The sequence below is a fragment of the Engraulis encrasicolus genome, chromosome 3 (genome assembly GCF_034702125.1).
Source record: "Engraulis encrasicolus isolate BLACKSEA-1 chromosome 3, IST_EnEncr_1.0, whole genome shotgun sequence".
In the NCBI taxonomy this organism is placed as follows: Eukaryota; Metazoa; Chordata; class Actinopteri; order Clupeiformes; family Engraulidae; genus Engraulis; species Engraulis encrasicolus.
In genome coordinates this window covers 28,449,468-28,470,058 of record NC_085859.1, presented here as the reverse complement: position 1 = coordinate 28,470,058, position 20,591 = coordinate 28,449,468, and the positions used below count along the sequence as shown (strand labels likewise).

The following is a 20,591-nucleotide window of genomic DNA, read 5'->3' as shown; positions in this document are numbered from 1 at the left end:
CACACACCTGTGACACCACAGAGTCTCGTGGCCGGGGTACGCCTCGATCAGGTCGGTGCAGAGCTCCATCTCGTCCTGGAAGAGTTCCGAGATGGCAGCGGAGGTCAAGGGGCCGCCGAGGCCCTCACTGCCCAGGGTGGAGGCCTCACCGTTGGGCTGCGTGGGCGAGCCGGCCGGGGAGCGGTGTGGAGGTGGCGGTGAGGAGGGGGAGGAGGAGGGAGCTGTAGCCGACGGGGTAGAGGAGGAGCGTGGGGAGCTGGGGGACTGCTGCTGCTGGGTCTGGGTCTGGGTCTGGTGGCTGGAGCTCTGGCTCTGGCTCTGGTTCTGGTGATGGCTGAGCTCCCGGACCAGGGCCCGGAGCAGGAACTGGCGGTAGTGGAAGCCACTGTGGTCCGACACGTGCATGGACACCCACAGCCTCATGGAGGACAGCTCATCGTGCAGGATCTGTGGAGAGAGGAGGACAGGGAAGAAATGTAAGAAATAAGCCACAAGAGGCTGTGGGTTTGTGTTTGATTTATAACAGGTAATAAGGGGGTGTTGTAGCTCACAGACTCAAGTGGCTTACTGTTTATGTAACACTGTTGCAATGAATCGCTGACAATATTTCTTTTAGATGAATTGATTTAAGACACATTGTACAATGGTAAATTAGTGCAGCACAATGAATTCATATCTGGGTTGTAAGGACCTATACAAAGCAATTTATGCAGGGGTATGGGGAAAGGAGAGGGGGAGACAGAGGAGCAAATGATTTAATGAGAGACACACCATACAACAGTAAACTGGTGCATCTCCAGTCTGAATGCATAGCTAGCTGAAATAATGGACATCTACATAAAAAAACAATTCTGTGATTCTCAAAAGGACCACAAAGACAGACTAGCAGAAAAAAGCACACACTGAAAATGGAAACCACAAGCAAAGAAAAAAAAAAAATCGCTAAGCCATCACTTTTAATTCCATCCTGCACAAAGTAGTTCCTGGTGAATGTGCTTATATCTGGTTTTCAAACACCTCAACATAGCCATTACCATGTTTGCTCTTTTAAAGGTTCTCCTGACACTTTGGCCTTGACATTCGATTCTTTTAATAATAAAGTAAACAAAGTCAAGCATACCCGACAGCCATCTCTGCTTCACTACATAGTTTCGACTGCAAGCATCACATTACCATAACAACATTGCAGTAGTGTTTATGATATCATGAAGACTCACTATCGTCGTCAGTCAGATATGTGTACTGTATTGCCAGATTTGTCTGATCAAAACCCGCCCAAAAGGTTCTCAAAAACCGCCAAAATGCACTAAATTCCACCCAGTTTCAACAAATTGCATTGGTTTCTATGGGCACAAAACTGGTTAAAAAAAACGCCAAATGGCCAATTTTTCCTGTTTTTACCCGCAGACAGCCATCCCAAGTAGCCCAATTGGGCAGGCAACCACCCAATCTGGCAACATTGACTATACGGTGTGCCCACTCAAACGTATGCCATAATCACTAGCTAACTGTGACCAATTATGTTACGGTGCTATCACACTACTCAAAAATACATCCAACAGTGAGGGTAAAATTCCTACAGTACGGTTGCAGACAGCATGGAGAGAATTCTCACAAAAGAAAAGGACACCTCTTCCCATCATCCCCACCCTGAGGTTGCATCAGCTCCCAGCACTAGTGAATAAATACTTGGTAGTCAAGAGTGCATGGTAGAGCCAATCTTGAGGTGCTTCCCAAACAAAAGTCACCAGTCAAGGAAGCAGCGACTCGAATGTGGAATTGTCACCGTTTGTCACTTAGCTGAACGTCACTGCAATGGCACAGAGATTGCTCACGGCCCCCTAGTGGTGACATGATGGTACTGGCATCACAACAGGCCAGGGTGTTCCAATTTACCTTGACCTGCGGCTCTGTTGGCATGCTCGCTCACCCGCCCGCCCACTCCACCAACAATGCCATTCAGCGTCACAAAGCAAGGAAAAAGCACTTGAGTCTAGAGTACACTACTTTCCAAGCACACAAGTACTTTCCAAGCATTCTGACCTTCAGATTACACTGGAGGAAGACTTTCACAGCTCTGCATTGGTGTGGAGAGGGTGAGGAAGCAAAAAGACTAAACAAATCCAAATCGTTCACGGTCACCCAGTCTGACTCTAACATCCATCTATTGGCCCCATCCTTTTAGGTGCATGTTTAGAGCATTATGCACTGCATTTTGGAAGCAGATTTGCCATTGTCTCCCATTAAACTGAAAAGAGCCATCCCACTCAGACACAGGCACAAAATATTATAACATTAGTAACCAAGTATGAGGTAGGCCTATCTCCCGCTTTATATTTCTCCTTGTGACTTTCGTTTAGCTCACAGAGGGCAACGACAAATTCAGTTCAGCAGTGCCCATTGCCCTGTTAAGGGTTGACGCCAGAAATAACTTTCAGGTGGGAAAAAAACCCAATAACATCCTCTGTGTTGGATTTAGTTGCCCTGAGTAACAGTGTAATTTAGAGTGGCACTGATGTAAGTGCGGTTTTAGACCCATTATGTTGAATTTGGAAACTTCTCAGTGTTGTTCAGCCCCTGGTCAAGAACATCAAAGCTAGAATAACAATGATGTTATAGTCATGGAATGCAATTTCAGACATTGCTTTAAGGTGTTTAACTACTCGTTGTTGGTTTAACTTGCTCTGGACAAGAACATCACAGCTAGAATAACAGTAATGTCATTGTGATGCAATGCAATTATAGACGCACTATTTTCAGCTGTAAAATTACTAAATCTTGCTTTAAGGTACACGGCTTCAGGTTTCCTTGATGTTGCAGTGTTGCTTCAACAACACAGTCAATGACCACAGTCACATGAGCGTAGTATTCCGGTTTCAAACTGAATATTCCCCATTTTCAGTTTAAAACAAGTTCCAGAATATTCTGTATAATCATATGGAACAGCGTTCTGCAACCGGAAAATTCCTGGAACACGGCCCCAATCGAAATAAAAATGGACGCTACCCCAATACTCAACATTCTGTTTAAAATCGTAATATTCATTGCATGTAACTGTGCTCATTGTTGTAATGCAACGTGACTGCTACATTCAGGCTTCGTTTTGCAAAATACTTTAGCACCCAGATGCGGACAAAATATTATCCCTTACGTAATGCAACACATTGTTGATCACCTGCAGATGATCACCTGCAGACAATACGTTATCCCTTACGTAATGCTATGCGAATGATAACTTGAGGCTTCCTTTGGCGAGATGCTGCTAGACCCAGATAATACTCAGAGTTGCTTTAACATTAACATTAGGAAGGGCCTAGCCGCGGCTCAATTGGCTGGGCACTGGACTGCTACTAACCTGGTTCTCACGTGATGGTTGTTACCAACCATCTGGAACAATGACAATCGCTTAGCTCTGGAAAGGCACGGGTGTGTTCAAAACAGCTTGAACCTGATTGGAGAATTCACATGTTTTTTTTTTTAATCACATACTGTACTACTTCAACCACTGACTTGTATAAACCCCCGATCTCGCCCCGCGATTTTGATTGGACAGGCTGTGAAATATCCGATTCCGTTCGGGCTCGTCAAAGATTTCCAGACCCTCGTGCGAGCTCACTAAGTTTAACAAAGATGCACGAAGTACGAAGCACGAAGCGTCTGCGTGAGAGCCAGGCTAGACTGCTACACCCGCGATTCGGGTTCGATTTCGGCCTGAGGTCATTTGTCAAACTTCCCCGTCTCTCTCTCCACACAAGCTTCCTGTCTCTCCATAACTGTACAGTCGCAATAAAGGCATAAAAAGCCCAAAAAATATATTTTGCTACCTTCAGGTTTCTGTGAATACTACTCAGTGTAGTTGCACTGAATAAGAACATTAAGCAGAATAATACCGTTATAATGACTTGAATGAATAAGAAAGAATAGTACTAATTTCATGGTGACTTATGGTAATGTTAGGTAAAAACAGACCAAAAACGGAGGAAAAACGTGAACGAATGAAAAGGGGTAGGCCAGTGAGCTATGTACCACCCAGAACCCTTTTCGAGCCGGTCGTTTTGCCGTTCAAACCGTTCATATCTATCTAGAACGCTGCTACGATTCAAAGCCGGCGTGTGAATGCATGGCAATTCCCATAGGCCGAGGTGAAAGCGAAAAATGTAGAATATTTAAAAAGTGTCGGAGAACAATTAGTATGCTACCTTCAGATTTCCTTTTGCCAGGTGATGCAGTACCCAGATGCGGTGGGACCAGGCGTTGTAGTTGCTGGGGTAACGTCCGGCCGCGTCTGCGCAGACACGCATCTCCTCCTGCAGGAGCCTTCGCAGCCGCTCGCTGCGCAGCGGGTCCTCCGCACTGTCGCCCCGGTCACCGTCTCTATGGCCACCGTCTCTATGGTCACCGCCTCCCTCTCCATCCACCTGCTCCTTCCGCTCGCCGACGCCGGGACAGATGTCTCTCTGCATCCGCTGCAGCACCCAGCGTCTGATACACGCACGCGCGCACACCCACACACACCCACACACACACACACACACACACACACACACACACACACACACACACACACACACACACACACACACACACACAGAGACACACACACACAGAGACACACACACACAGAGACACACACACACACACACACACACAGACACAGACACACACAGTTGAGTGTCCGGCAGACATTTAAAGTTTCAGCCTGGTGACAAAATCTTGCTGAAGGAAACCTCTGCAATGTTCGGCTCCATCCCATTTATTTGACTTTTTGTCAGCCAAATATTCAGGGAACATTTGAAATGTCAATTTTCAAAAGTTTACTCTTGCAGTCAACATTTTTTTATTTGAATGCTAGTGTCTCTTGCCTCTGCATCCCCCCCTCCCCCTCTCTTTCCCCCTCTTCTCTCTCTCTCCCACATGCTGAAAGAGAATCGCATCGCTTGACTGAAATTGAGGACGGCAAAACTGTGCCACTCTAACAGTCTGCGGCCTCCCGCGAGAAGAGACAAAGACGAGGCAAGCACTCGATCTCATAGCCTTGGTGATGTGGGGAGGCAGATCGCACAACTCAGATTCATCGAACTTAACAGTTAGGCTAATCCCATTGACCTCCATGTTCCATTTTTACACGAAGATGGTGGCTCAAGGAGCCTTTGGCACACAGATCGCCATTGACATAGTTCCGAAATAGTTCCAGGAAGTGAGTGTCAAACACAGAAACTTGTGCAGTAAATGTGCATGCAATTCATTTTTACACCATCTTTGCTTAATATGCAGTGTTTCTGTGTTAGCCTCTAGCTAAACGAAAGCCGCTGCCTTGACTTCCTAGAATCTACTTGAATCATGTCACCAAATGACTTCCTGTACCCCGGTTGTCACAACTCTGAATAATTCCACAGCTCTGAACTCAGTCAACCAGAGTCAGGAGAACGAAAACCAGCCACGACCCCAAAAACATCCAACCCTGCCCAGGGGAGAGAGGGATTTAAGGGCTTGCTTGTACATTGTATAACTCCCCAATCTGTGCATAAATATTTCAGTGTCTGGGCTTTCACTCTCACAACCCTTAGCAAACATGGCTGAGGCATGGTACAAAAAGTGCTGAGTAAAGCTACGGTTTGCCCACTGGTATTGCCCTGTCTAACTGCTTAATTAACTCGCTCCTGCCTCACAATTACCACGCTAAAAGAGAACAATTAATGACAAAAAAGTGTGGAACCCACATGGAGGGCAAGCCATCCACCACCCAAGCCCCATTGGTGGGTTTTTTTAGGAACCACCATCCATCAGTCCCTGTCATGGAACCTGAACACCAGTCTCCTCATTTCAAAAGCCCACCAAAGACTACTCCCTCTTACAGTTGAGGAAATTTGAGGTCAGTCTATCAGGCATGACCCACTTCTACCGATTCACCATTGAATGTATGTTCACCTTCTCCATCTTGGTCTGGTATGGAAGCTCCTCCACTCTAGATAACAACAGCTGGAGAAGGTGGTGCCTCTAAAATCATTGGCCACAGTCTTCTCACCTTAGCCTCACATTACAACACTATAATTGCCAAGACAGTGAATAAAATCACCTCTAACCCTACACATCCAGCACACCACCTATGCATTTCCCTACCATCAAAGAAAAGGTACTGCAGGATCCCATGCAATGCCACACGCTTTAGGACAGTGACTACCCACAAGCCAACAGCCACCTAAATATGCTCTTGCACTGTCCAGTTACTCGACTACCTGGCCTTCCCACCTCTCTTGCTTACTTTGCACGGTCTGTACAACCCATGCACTTTCAACGCTCTATTGCACTTTTCAATGCCTCCAATGTTTTTGTATTCCCTGTTTATTTATTTATGTATCCTTAATTTTCTTTCCCCCCAGTTTTGTGGTTTTAGTTGTATTGCATGTGCGAGCTCACCAAAGTACATTCCTAGCAACTGCATTTTATACTGCTGATATGGCTACATAAACTTTAACTTGGAAGTATGGATTCCTACCCCACACACATACGCATTCTCTCACACACACGCACGCACACATACATACATACATACAGAAACGCGCACACACATGCAGGCACACGCAGGCACACGCACATACGCACGCACCTCTCTCCCCAGACACTGACCTGTGTATCCATGTCTCTGGGCTCTTGGGGAACTTGGTCAGCGCGAGCTTGCCCAGATAGAGGTCCTTCTCCGCAGACAGGACACCACACTGGAGAAGCTCTTTCCTACAGGTTCAGGAGGGACGGAGGGGGGCGGGGTGGAGAGGACTTCAGGTGATGATACACTAGGCAACTTTTTGATCAACGATTTTTGGGCATTCAAAAAGGGAAAAATCCAGGCAACTCCAGGTGAAGAAGAGGAAATCCATTAAAAAGCCTTTATTGTCTTAAGGCTAAAACATGATTAAAAAAGCCAACATGTTTCGACCGCACTGGTCTTCATCAGGGCTTTGTCATATTTGGGTATGTTTGGACAGTGTATCACTTTTATCAAAAAATACATGGATCAACAGTAGAAAATTACTCGTTATTGGAATCGGAAAATTAGGAGCCAATCACCTTGTTGCCAAGCAACACTGCTAAACTAGTTGCCTTCTGCATCATCACCTTTAGGGGAAGTTCACCATAGAATGCTTTTGCACACCTCAATTCAATCAGCTGCACTGGACGTAATCAAGGTTATCCTTCAAAGTGGTAGATATTCCTGCAAACCATCCATTACGCTTGCATTACGTATTATGTAGCTTAATGGAGAATAGAGTTTAAGAAAGGCTTTTTAACTTTAGTGAGAAGTGCCTCAAAAGTAGGTTATTCTTCATGGCAGTTTGGACGCCCAAGTCTTTTTGATGAGCAGCACCCTTTTCTACATACTTGTATAAATGACCCAGTGAAGCGTTCCCTTCTCTCTTTTTAAGTTACGCTTGCATTACTCTAGAGCAGGGGTGGGGAATCGACGTCTCGGAGCCGTTTACGTTAACGGCCCTCAGAGAGAACTTTACAAAATTTGAAGTGGCCCTCGAATGAAAACGGTTCTGCACAACTGTTTTAGAGTATTCTAGTTGCATGTCTATTACTCTAGCGGACAAATATGCTGTTACTTGTTATTGCTTGCAACGTTACAGTCGTTCAGAGCTTCAAGAAATTACCAACACGCTGTAAGCCAGTGGTCTCCAAATGGTGGCCCGTGGGCCAGATCCGGGCCGGGCATGGCAAACATTTGGCCCGCCGTGAGGTTGGAGCAAATTAAAGCATACAGTTAGGGCCAGAAATATTTGGACAGCAACACAATCATCATCCTTTTCCACCCTATACCCCACCACAGTGGATTTAAAATAAAACAAACAAGCTGTGCATCAACTCTAGACTCTCAGCGTTAATGTGAGGGTGTTAAAATCCATATCGCATAAACAGGAATGAAATAGCAACGTTTTTTGTGTGTGTTGCCCACTTTTCAAGGGATCAAAAGTAATTGGACAGTAGGCTTCTCAGCTATTTTCCAGTCAGATGTGTGTTATTCCCTTACTACACCATCACCAAGATGTCAATACAAGGTCTTAGAGTTCATTTGAAGTGTTCCATTTGCATTTCCATATATTTTTACGGAATATCCATGAGATCCAAAGTCCACCTGTCACCATCAGTGATGCAAGCCATCATAAGGTTGAAAAAAATCTAAACGAGATGGGGAAACATTGAATATGATTAATTCAAGAGTTCAGAATGTGGAAAAAATAAATACCAGAGCAACACCAAATTACCTGGCAGACATGGAAGACAAATGCTGTGGATGACAGACAATATTCTGTATCTGGTGAACAAAAACCCATCTCCCAACAGTTGACCAGATGTAGAACAGTGTCCGGGTGAACGGTGGATACATGTCCAAGGCAACAATCAAGAAAAAGATCAAGAACATTGAGGAACACATCACCATAGGAAATACAGAGGGTTTACTAAAAGATGTAAATTATTGATTGCATCAGAAATAGCAATACCAGATTTGGCTTTGCCAAACAACATCTTTAAAAGACTGTATAGGTCTTGACCTACATCCTATGGACCGAGGAGACAAAAATCATCTTGTACAAGGGTAATGGGAAGAAAGGAGTATAGAGAAGGGAAGGAACTGCTCATGATTCAAAGCATACCACCCAATCAGTGAATCATGGTGGTGGTAGTGTCATGGTGTGGGCATGCATATCTGTCAATACTATTTTCCCCTTGTATTTATTGATGATGAGGACTACAGACAAAAGCCACAGGATGAATTCTGAAGATTTTCAGGCTATATTATCATGTCATATTAAACCTAATGGTTCTGAACTCATTGGACAATGCTTCACAGTGCAGATGGACAATGACCCAAAGCTTCATCTGAAAGCCACTAAGCCATTTCTACCCCAAAAAAGTGGAATATTATCCAATGGCCCAGTCAATCACCTCACCTGAGTACGGTTGAGCAAGCATTTCACTTGCTGGAGGCAAAACTGAAGGGAAAATACCCTAAGAATAAGCAGGAACTGAAGACTGTTGCAATAGAGAGCTCACCATAGCATCACCAGAGATAAAAACCAAGTGTCTATATGGATTGCAAATTACAGGCTGTAACTGACTGGAAAGTATTTGCAACCAAATAATTAAAAATTGAAAGTTTGATGTATAAATACTAGACTGTCCAATTACTTTTGGTCCCTTAAAAATGGGGTGGCACTGATAGAAAATGTCATAATTCCTTCACAGTTCATTCGATTTGGACGCAAACACCTCCATATTAAAGCTGAAAGTCTGCTGTTAATGTACATCTTGTTTGTTTCATTTCAAATCCATTGGGATGGTGTACAGCACCAAAAAGATGAAAATTGTGCAGATGTCCAAATATTTATGGCCCTAACTGTACATGTGCGCTATCTGTGGCCATACGGTCGGGTGACTGGTTTGGCCCTCAGCCCCATTTGGGCTTCATAGTTTGGACCTTGGGGGAAAATAATTGGAGACCACTGCTGTACGTTATAAAAATGTGGAGTGTAATTGACATTGTATGGGATATATGTCTATTGGAGGTTTTTGCGGGGGAATCAAGAAGACAGTTGAAAAGCATGCAACTCTCTAGTTACAACTTTGTGTAACTCTTCTAGTTACACATCACTCAGATCGTCCTCTACAATCAACTGCATTGATACTCATCAGGTATCACTGAGCAGAGAAAGGGCAGGCTTTTTTTTCAGTAATAAGAGATATACGCAAAAGATAGGCAGCGAGTATAAAATGGCTGAGAGACTATGACCATTCAGTTAGCGGGAGGAGTGGGAAAAAGGCTGTTCAGCTTGTTTCATGCAGCAATAGACCACAACAGGCCACACCAAGGTGAAGACACAAAGATGGATACCTGACATTCCAAGCAGTGGTGAAATCTGGATTGAGCAGCAGCAACGTGCAGGTGACATCTATAAGCGCTGGAGTGAGAAAAACAGAGAGAGAGAGAGAGAGAGAGAGAGAGAGAGAGAGAGAGAGAGAGAGAGAGAGAGAGAGAGAGAGAGAGAGAGAGAGCAAACAAGAGAGAAAGAGAGAGAGAGAAGAAAGGAGGGAAGAAGGAGGAAACAGAAGCAGAGGGGAGGGACAGAAAAAGACTGTGCTTAAAATACCCGAGTAACCACATAGCTTCTTGGACTGAGTGTGGAGGTGCGAGGTGGAAAAAGGGCCTGAGATAGCGTAGCACGATCAAGCCAAACTGTCCTTGGCAGTGTCCTCTGGGTGTCAGTATCTTGACTTGGCTTCCTGCTCTTAGTATAAAAAAACAAAGGGACATTGTGGTGCCAACATCTCTGGACTGGTCTCTGCCGTCCCGATGGATGGCCGAGCCTTTTCTTTGCACAGGCCTGCCTTTGCACTTTGCCTGAGCCTTCAAGACACGAATAGACCAAGCGCGCCATGAGCGATTCCAGCAAGCAGGAAGTAATTGATTTTGTATTGAGTCGCGCGACAAAAGCGACTCGGGCGACTAGAGGCGATCATTGCGACTTGAGCGGCAGTTAGACAGTTTTGGCAGTTGGACTTGGCGAATATTATGCAAATGAGCTATGATGCGGTTCAGCGACAGGCGCCACAGCCAGTGGGAATGTTGGAATGCTTGCATTCTGCTTTTAACAGAGATACTCTGTTGCTTCCATCGCTCATTCTCTGTAGCTTCATCTTGTTGAGGCCGGTGTATTCGCTCAGTCCGCCTCACCCGGGTGATGACTAGCAAACTGCCTCCCTACTCATGAGCAAGCTGTTACAGATACAGCTGATTCTCAGACTCACACGTCACATTTTTTTTATACAGTATTAATGGAGATATCTCCTTTCTGCTGCTAATAAAATGTCAGCAGGAAGACAAATTGACACACAGAATGGTGGCGAGGGATTTGGTCTAATCCAACAAATTAAATATCATTTGGCAAACGATCTGCTTCAGGATGACTTCTAAGGACAGTCTGGGGGACTGCTATGAGGGGTTTAGAGGCTTTATTGAAGAGCCACTCAGTTGTGGATGAAGGTGGATGGATGAGCGTTTGTTTGGTTATTCACTTTGTAATTCTCACACTGTTGTGACTCAACTGGCAGTGATTTCCAACCCGTGACCCTTCGATCTCAAGATCCCAGCTTCTCACCCCACTAGGTCACAAGTGGTCAAGCAGATTTTAATTCTGCTCTTCGGAATACCCTTGTGAAACTATTTCTTCAACTCTCTCAAATCTCAACACTTTTGTGTCTTACAATTATTATTGTCATTATTTTTTATATATATTATTTTTTTATCTGTATGTTAAATGTGCAATGTTAAATGTTCATTTGTTATTTATTCATCACCGGTAATCACTTTATTGTAACTAGGTCATCACTGTTACTTGTCCTGTCTCACAGTTTAATGTCAGTCCTGTGTATGTCTATGTACTGGCATGGTATAGAGAGAGAGAAACGCAATTTCATTTTCCTTGTATGACCCGTGCATATGAGGAAAGTGACAATAAATATTCGATTTAGGCCTCCAGTCCACACATAATGACACCTTGTGGGTAACTGACGTGTTTTAGCAGCCGACATCAGGTGGTTAAAGTGGTAGTTCGCTATTATAGACATTAAGCCCTGTTTGTGTGAGTTCTGGGGTGAAGTAGAGATGTTCTCATCACAATTTTGACATTTGGTGCTGAACGGAGCATTTGGGTATCCAAGACTGCAGCCCCCCCACCTTTACATTGACTCCAATAGAGCACTCAAGCAATCGATTATAAAATGGCATTAAACTTTTGTTTGAGAAGACATGGAACTCACCGTGTGGTCAGTGGTAGACAGCGATAAATTGACCCGAAAATTGCAGCGAAATATGCCTTCTAACTGTTGTTTAGCATTTGGCGGACCTATTTTTCCCCAGACGCCGTTGAATAGCAGTAGACATCCAGCCAGTAGGTAGCGATAGTGTGTTGTTTATGTAGACATCAAGGAGCGAGGTAGAACGGCTATCTTTGAGCGGGACTGGCTACAAAAACTACAGCTTGCATACAAACCATAGATAGTAACGTAAACAAACGCACCCCCATTTCCGGTCGCGCGGAGTAATACTAGTCAAACCAATACAATCAATGAAGACGGACAATAATGAATATATCTTCTCTGGAAGCGTATTTCACGGTGATTTTCGAGCCAACGTATCGCTGCCCACCTCTGACCACTCGGTGAGTTTCATGTCTCTGCAAACAAAAGTTTAATGCCATTTTATGATCGATTGCTTGAGTGCTTCATTGGAGTTAATGTAAAGGTGGGGGGGCTGCAGTCTTGGATACCCAAATGCTCCGTTCAGCACCAAATGTCAAAATTGTGATGAGAACATCTCTACTTCCCCCCAGAAGTCACACAAACAGGGCTTAATGTCTAAAATAGCGAACTACCACTTTAAACCATAGCTAATGCCGCTCTTGTATTCATTGAATAAACTAATTCATAATTGGGCATTAATGGACATGCAATGAATATGCTTTTCAGATAATCCAAATCAATTCATTGTAAATGAATTAAAAATGTATTTAATTCATACAATCATGGCATTGGCTGCTGCTGGACCACCCTGACGTCTGCATATACAGTATATATAAAAAAAAGTTCAATGACTCTTTGCGTCAAAACAGTACAACGGTGGAGAAGCCTTCTAAATACGCTAACGCTTACCTTCCCTGTCGAGCCACTGCTTCCTCTGCCGGTAGAGCAGCAGCTTGTTGTGCACGTAGGGCAACAGGAACTTGACGCACCAGCTCTCCACGCCCAGCTTGTTGTCCACCAGCACGATCGGGCTCCTGTTGTAGCGGGCCTCTGGACATGGAATCAGCCCGATCTCGTCGCTGTCAAATGACATGTTTGGAAAAATCAAGATCAACAAAGTGAAGTCGCGTTCTAGATGGCAAATTTTGCAGAAAGTCATGATTTTTGTTTGCTTTTTTTGTGTGTCGATTATCGCGTCTCTCCTCTATTTGTCCTCAATGTTTATTGTTCATTTAAAAATAATACATAGAGTGAAGAGGTGGACTTTCCCTTTTTGTTTGTAATACTTTGTTATTTTTCACATAGCAGCAGAAAGGCAGGAAGAGACACTGACGAAGACGAGAGCCGAAACGTCTGCTTTTCTGCTGCTAGGGGGAAAATAAAACAGTATTACAACGAAAAGAATAACAGAGTCCGAGTGTGATCCACCTCTTCATTCCACGGTTTGTTCAATTGGGGACGCACCAACATGGGCGAGCGCAGTGCATCATTGTATTTCAGTGAAAATAATAATAATAATATAATAATAATAAATATTTGTTAAAAAACCCATATATCTAATTCAAAGCCTTCACCAACCAGATCCAGAGCCTAATAACCTAGACAAATCCTAGTAGCAGAAATTATTGTTGCTTGGCGGCTTGTTCTAGCGCCGCACCATAGGGCATAATCAAGACCTGGAATCGAGGCCTGGAATCTGGCCCTCCAATCATAACGCTTCATCAGTGCAGCAAGTTCTCATGTAATAGACTGGCTTGCAAGGCTATTGGACGAACTGACAGACTGACCGACAGTGTCCTATGGAATGTGGCAGACGTATAGGCCGAATGATTACACAATGCAGTGCAAAGCATGTCAGTATGCTATGAGTCAGCCTTTTGACAAGTTCATGGGTAAATGTCTCAGCAGGGTCATTCCACGCCAAATCAACAAGAGCCCGCGCACTTAGGTCTCAAAAAATTCTGAAAATATTACCAAGTGTACCCATGGTACTTAAGAGAAGCACTGTAAATTTATTTGAATGTAAGATGTATACTCTCCGTGTTACAGCCAATTTTACTGGGGGAGGGGGGTGCCCATTTTGTTCACACTCTTTTTTTTGTCAAAGTTCACAAGCCCGTAGCTCAATAACTAAACCATGTAGGAAGCTCAAATTTGGCATGATGGTACATAGATAGGAATAGTTTGTTGCAAAACTGTCATTTTTGGTCTGTATGATCCTGCATCGTCATGGCATTCCCTCAAAGATGATACAAATTGTACTGGAGTTTTTGGCTGTGCTCTGTTTAGGCCTTCAGAAGACATATTTGTGCCAAACATAGCCTCTTTTTTTTTTTTCCCTTGTAGAGACAAGTAGGAACACTCTCATAAAAAGCTATACATAGAAAGGAAACCCCATCAGTGTTTGACCAGAAGACCTTACAAGTGTTACAAATCATTTTGGGTGTCATTTTCAGAGCTCCAGAACCCCTCGTGGGATTGTCCACAGATTTTTATTTTATTTTTTTCTTCATTCTCCATGAATTCTTCTTTTTAAAAATGCAAATGAGACTTGTCTTATGTGATGTTTTCTTTTGTAATTTCGAACCTGAACATGGGCAACATGCACATTGAGGGCAATATGTTTTCTATGCGTTTCTTCCGCTGCCATCTGCTGGTCAAAAAAGTAACAACATGACTCCTTGTGCCTGACCTACTGTCTCTTTTGGTGTGCGAACCTGCTCCCACATTGAACGCTCCTGAAATCATTGAAATTGAAAGGGATACCTGCACCCCTGCACAGGGACTCTCGGGTGATCATGTCTGGGCAAAATTTGCATTTGATTATTTAGTCTTTACATTAAATGTTATCGAAATCATGTTGCTCTCTTTTTGCATTTTGCCCATGTTCAGGGTGGAAATTACAAAAGAAAACATCACATAAGACAAGTCTCATTGGCATTTTTAAAAAGAAGACTTCATGGAGAATGAAGAAAAATATAAAATAAAAATCTGTGGACAATCCCACAAGGTGTTCTGGTGCTCTGAAAATGACACCCAAAATGATTTGTCGGACTTGTGAGGTCTTCTGGTCAAACACTGATGGGGTTTCCTTTCTATTTATAGATTTTTATGGGAGTGCTTTTACTTGTATCTACAAGGGGAAAAAATCATGAGGCTATGTTGGGCACAAATATGTCTTCTGAAGGCCTAAACAGAGCACAGCCAAAAACTCCAGTACAATTTGTATCATCTTTGAGGGAATGCTATGACGATGCAGGATCATACAGACCAAAACTGACAGTTTTGCAACAAACTATTCCTATCTATGTACCAGCATGCCAAATTTGAGCTTCCTACATGGTTTAGTTCTTGAGCTACGGGCTTGTGAACTTTGACAAAAAAAAGAGTGTGAACAAAATGGGAACCCCCCTACCCCAGTAAAATTGGCTGTAACACGGAGAGTATACATCTTACATTCAAATAAATTTACAGTGCTTCTCTTAAGTACCATGGGTACACTTGGTAATATTTTCAGATTTTTTTGAGACCTAAGTGCGCAGGCTCTTGTTGATTTGGCGTGGAATGACCCAGCATCTACACCCAAACCCTCTACCCATTGATTTACATTGCTCATTGGGACTGCAATGCGACCCTCTTGTCACACACACTTGACAATTCTGCATTTAGGCCAAATTACATGATCATGATCATCTCTAGTCTCGGTTATGCCCTGCTAAACAATCACTCCACCCTTAAGTAATGTGATCATCATCATCATCACCATTATCATCTCACACAAATGTGATTTACGAGCAATCATTGTGATGACCAAACAAGAGGTGCACACAAGCTTGACCTCTGCATTGAACTCAAGACACACATGAGAAACGCGCTAGGACAGCACCATGCTACATGGACCATGCTGTGGTCGAAGACTTGTCCCAGGCCACCACAAGGGGTGTAAACAATAATCGATATGTATCGATGCATCGATCCTATTAGGGATGCAAATGATTAATCGACTTTAGATTAGTTGTCGAGCAAGAGGTTGCTCGATCAAAATGTATTAATCGCGATTAATCGCTAGAGGGCGCTAGAGACTGTTGAGTAGTTCTAGTTCTAGTCCAAATCCACCAGTGCGCAGATTTTATCTAANTAAATAGCAGTGTTTCCCATACATTGAGGAAACTATGGCGGCCTGCCATAGTTTAAATTTGGCCGCCATAGTTTCCGAAAATGTAAAAAAAAAAAAAAAAATTTTTTTTTTTTAACTTTTTTTTATTTTTTTTTACGATTGCCGTTTTTGTTTAAAACGATTTGAATTACGATTTCCTTCGCATTTTCCTCCTGGAGTAAATACATCCTGTAGAGAAAACCACAAGTGCTTGAAAGACAGAGGGATCAAAAGCCTAGCCAAGTTGTTGTAGTTAACTTGGGTTTGGGAGCAATAAAAAAAAACCTTCAGAGAAGGGACAGTTGGGATGAGTTTACTAACACTCCCCAGGCTTTGTTTTACAGTTGTAATGAGTTAGGTGACAGCCCTTCATTGACAAGGCAGAGGAGACATCGGGCTGCATATAGAAATGAATGTGTAATGAATGTGAATATACATAAATGTGTAATATGTTGTTCTGCCCTTTTAATGGGAGGAATTTTGAAAAACTGGCCCTGTGACCAGCACCCCTAATGTAGAATGTGTACGCCTATGTGTGTGTGTGGAAAAGGCATAGCCTACCCTCTTAGACCCTTTTTGTTTATGCGTTAACAATTTCACAGTAATCTTAAATTCTTATCTCTGCTCCTATTTTGTTTTATTATTTTTTTTCATTACATAGACCCCTGCATGTGTATTATGTAGCCTTATTTCTCAAAATATAAATGGCTGAAATGTAGGCTAGGCCTATAGTTTTCTCCATGCGCCAATGTCATACTGTACTCATTGTTTTGCCATTTTGCATTTACACTGCGCGAATACAACCCAGACAACCCCCCCCCCCCCCCCCCCCCCGCCCCCCCCCCCCCCCCCCCCCCCCCCCCCCCCCCCCCAAAAGGGCCCGCGTGAAAAAAGACCCCCCCGGACAAAAAAAATCCCGGCTGCCCCCATAGTTTCCAAAATTTCTGTGGGAAACACTGAATAGTCATTGCAACTTCTAGAGTTCTTGTGGGTCTTTTGGAGATGTGTACTTGAATCTGTGATTATGCCAAGCCCAATTGTGTAAGTTGTTACTGTTTGAATTATGAGAAAAACGATCTTTCAAGACAGGCAAATGTCACTGCAAGCAGCATTTCACTGTAGGGTTAAGCTTGCTATGTTAGCTTAGCGTGCTAACTAGCGAAATCACAAACGTAGTCATTTCAAATTGTGAGCTGTAATTTTAATCACTAACACCCTGTCAGACATCAAGACTACTATTAGCTGAACTGGGCATGGTAGTATATGACCATGCATGAAGAGGAGCACCATCATTCTGTTCAATTTCAGGTGAATCCATGTTAGCTGTAAGTGTTGTTGTCATAGCTCCATTCATTCTCAATGGAGCCTGTTAGCTTATTAGCTCTCCTTACAGACACAGGAAATAGCTTTTTTTTTGTTCAGAAACGAACTTTGTTGACATTACTATGCATTATGGACAACAACACACCACCCAAAAGATAGCATGTCTTTATTTTGAAGCGTTTAAAATTAAAATGCTTGTGGTTGATCATGCTGGCTGACACACCGCAGACAAGTTATCTGACGTTTCACTCAACATTGTCAGTCATCATATCTCAGGCAACTGCAAGGCGACACAGAGGGGGCGTGGGGCTACTAGTTCACTCCTGGGTGAAACCAAGCAATGGCCCCTCAAAGGTGGTGTGGAGATGCCATAGAAAACATGTCTGCTTTCTTTTCCTAATGCATAATTACTTGAGGAATATATGATATAATATAACATAATACAATAAAATACAATATGGGCTTAATGATCATAATGTAGGCCTAATTCTCATAATATAATTTAATATAGGCCTAACAATATAGGCCTATACTTTTTGAACTCAGTGTTTTAACTATTTAGCTGATATTTTAAAAGGCCCTATGAAATTCAGGTGAAAAAAACGCCGCTTATCAATTAATCGAAAGTCGATCGATAACACTATCAACTAATGATTAATGAATTAATCGATAATTTGCATCCCTAGATCATATACATAGGTTTTTTCGTTTACATTGATGCTGTAAGGAGGGGCAAGATACTGGCAGCTAACCGTCTGAGCTCATTTTTTGACCGACAGTGGTTTCCAACAATCAGCGGTTGAACAGTGCGCAGCCAGGGATTGTTTACAAACGTGAAACGCATGTATGGTCGACGATCGAATCGAATCGCATCATATCGTGGGGCATTGTTAAGAATCAAAAATAATCGAACCTGCTCAGTGCCATAGCTCCATAACATAATAGTAGAAAAGTACTTGGAAAAAACGAATGAAATCGAATCGCATTGTATCATGGGGCATTCTTGTATCGACATTGACAATAATCGAATCGCTGCCTTTAGAAATTGATATTGTTTTTAATCATATCATAATGGAGGCCATGATTTACATCCCTAGTTCTTAAGGTTAAGTCTAAGGCCTGAGGTCTCCCAAGGCAGGCTATCGAGCTCAATTTCAATATCTTTTAGGTCGTTTTAAACTTTATTTCTAATAGGATAGTGAAGGTGGTGACAGGAAGCGACGGGGACGGGCCGGCAAAGGACCAAGGGCCAGGAATCGAACCCGGGTCAGCCGCATGGCAGACAAGTGCCCTGCCGTTTCACCACGACAGGGCCTATCGGGCTCAATTTCATCTGACACCATACAATGCTTGTCACAATGTGACATGATACTGGCTGATGAGTCAGGCTAATGTTCACCTGATCCATCCTCATTGAGAGCACAGCTAGTGCTTTGGCTGCTCACCAGTAGCACATAGCCTTTTGATGCAAGAGACCCTAATATAAAACAATACCGTGCTGCAGTGAGTGACTGGTCTAAAAATACTCTCCACATTTAGTTTGGTGCATCTCCGCACAAAATTCCACTCAATTACTCTGACTGCAAAAGCAGATGAATACAGAAATTAACACTCAGAGAGTGCAGATCTCAGAAGATGTTTGATAGAACATTTGACGGTGTTACACCCTATTTCTTCGCAAGTCTTTCTGCCTTCTTTTTGTGGAGTTAGACATTCGAATGTCGAAATTCACCCTATCCTGCAATGGTGAAGAATCTTTTTTTTTAAATCCTGGTTCCGGATTATGATCCGGATCGCCATCAAAATTGAATCACTTGTTCCTTTTCAATACCACAGAATTGGGCACATGATCGCTACAACTAGCAGCTTAGGTCATCCATGAAATATTGGACAATTGATGCTTTTGACATGACATGGCACTTGGACATAGTATAACCCAACAACAACACAAACATTCTGCAGCCTGCAACCCCAGAGAACTGGGCAGTCAACTTCAGTGTGCCAGTTGCCGTGACAAAACATTCTGACAGCTTTCCACGTTATTGTGTCAATGTACCCCATGTTGTAAACAAGAATACAACCAATGATTTTACGAGCTATATATTCATCTTCTACAGTCACTGATTTCAACACGCCAAGCAAATAAAAATGAACACCTGATATGCATGAGCTACTAGAAAAGAGAAAAACAACGCCGAAGAAAACAATACTATTCAAATGAAACAACTGGGTTACACCAGGATCGAGTACAACAACATTGTAGTAGAGAAAATACAATTCTGCCATTGCAGACCACGGCAAGGCAGATAAAACTTCCAAGCTCGTGATTATTTTAGATGTTGTTCTCATTCAACTTGGAACCTTCACATAATCGAAAGGCGCTGATAACACTGGAGTTCACTACACTTGCATGAACTTGGTTATTCAGTGCCAGTGGCAGATTGCCTGGTCGCAGTCCAGTCGTTGTACAGCCTGGTTGCCCAGTTGACACTAGAAAGCTAGCTAGCACAGCCAACTAGCACTGCCAGCTAAACTGTCACAACAGCGGGCGGGTCAACATGACAGCCGATACAATGTTGCAGATCATTCGCACGCTTGCTACAATGTCGCGGGATTACGTTCCATGTCTGAAAAACGAGCATCAAATGCACCTCACATAAGAACACCAGGCGCCGGGTGGAGGTGCTTTAGCTGTATAGCGGCTTGTTAGCCAGGGCAAGCAAGCTTGCTTTCAGTTGCTTCTGTAGCATCTGCTAATTTAGCACTAGCTAGCTACCTTCGAATTAGAAGTTGGTAGCTTAAGTGGCCTCTTTTGCAAGCCTGTCAGAAGTCATGCTAGATCCAACTTCGTCTATTTAGGGTACACTTTCTAACTCTAGAAATCAGTAGCATAAATTACTTACATGTTGGGATTTCTTTTAAACGCGTTATTGATATCTTTCATAACTCTTTGAACCAAGACATCCACCTCCTCTTCAGACTCAGCCATTTTCAGAATGATAACGCTGACGTTAGGGGGGCGTGATTCACCCTCATCCGGGACATGCGGGACCAGACGTAACTATGGACGCAGTGGTTCATTTGCATTTAACCATAGCAACCCAATACATCTTCTGCTGCAAGTGCAACAAATAAACCAAAGGAGCATGCTTGCTACAAAAAGAAGGGATAACGTTTATTTTATCAGTTGTTTGCATGTCTTGTTGCACCAAGGAGGTCTACATACTTACTGTATCATTGTGTTGCACTGACCTCTCAGGTCTGAACCCACCAAAAACGTTCCACAACCAAAGCTAAAAGTGTAACCATAGTA

The 20,591-nt window shown here is 43.2% G+C and overlaps 1 protein-coding gene across 2 annotated transcripts in view; it reads right to left on the bottom strand.

Annotated features, from left to right (window-relative positions):
• Positions 1-20,272, bottom strand: part of ptar1 (protein prenyltransferase alpha subunit repeat containing 1) — a 25,617-nt gene extending 5,345 nt beyond the window's left edge. Inside the window, exons 1-6 of one of the 2 annotated variants that reach the window (XM_063195141.1) lie at positions 20,182-20,267; positions 12,709-12,878; positions 9,893-9,959; positions 6,628-6,732; positions 4,200-4,482; positions 8-447 (exon numbers count right to left, since the gene is read on the bottom strand). In XM_063195141.1, the coding sequence (XP_063051211.1) occupies positions 8-447; positions 4,200-4,482; positions 6,628-6,732; positions 9,893-9,959; positions 12,709-12,878; positions 20,182-20,267 (1,151 nt within the window). Of the gene's footprint in view, positions 1-7; positions 448-4,199; positions 4,483-6,627; positions 6,733-9,892; positions 9,960-12,708; positions 12,879-20,181 lie in introns of both variants that reach the window. The other variant, XM_063195142.1, reaches the window with a different exon arrangement.
• Between the last annotated feature and the right edge of the window lie 319 nt (positions 20,273-20,591).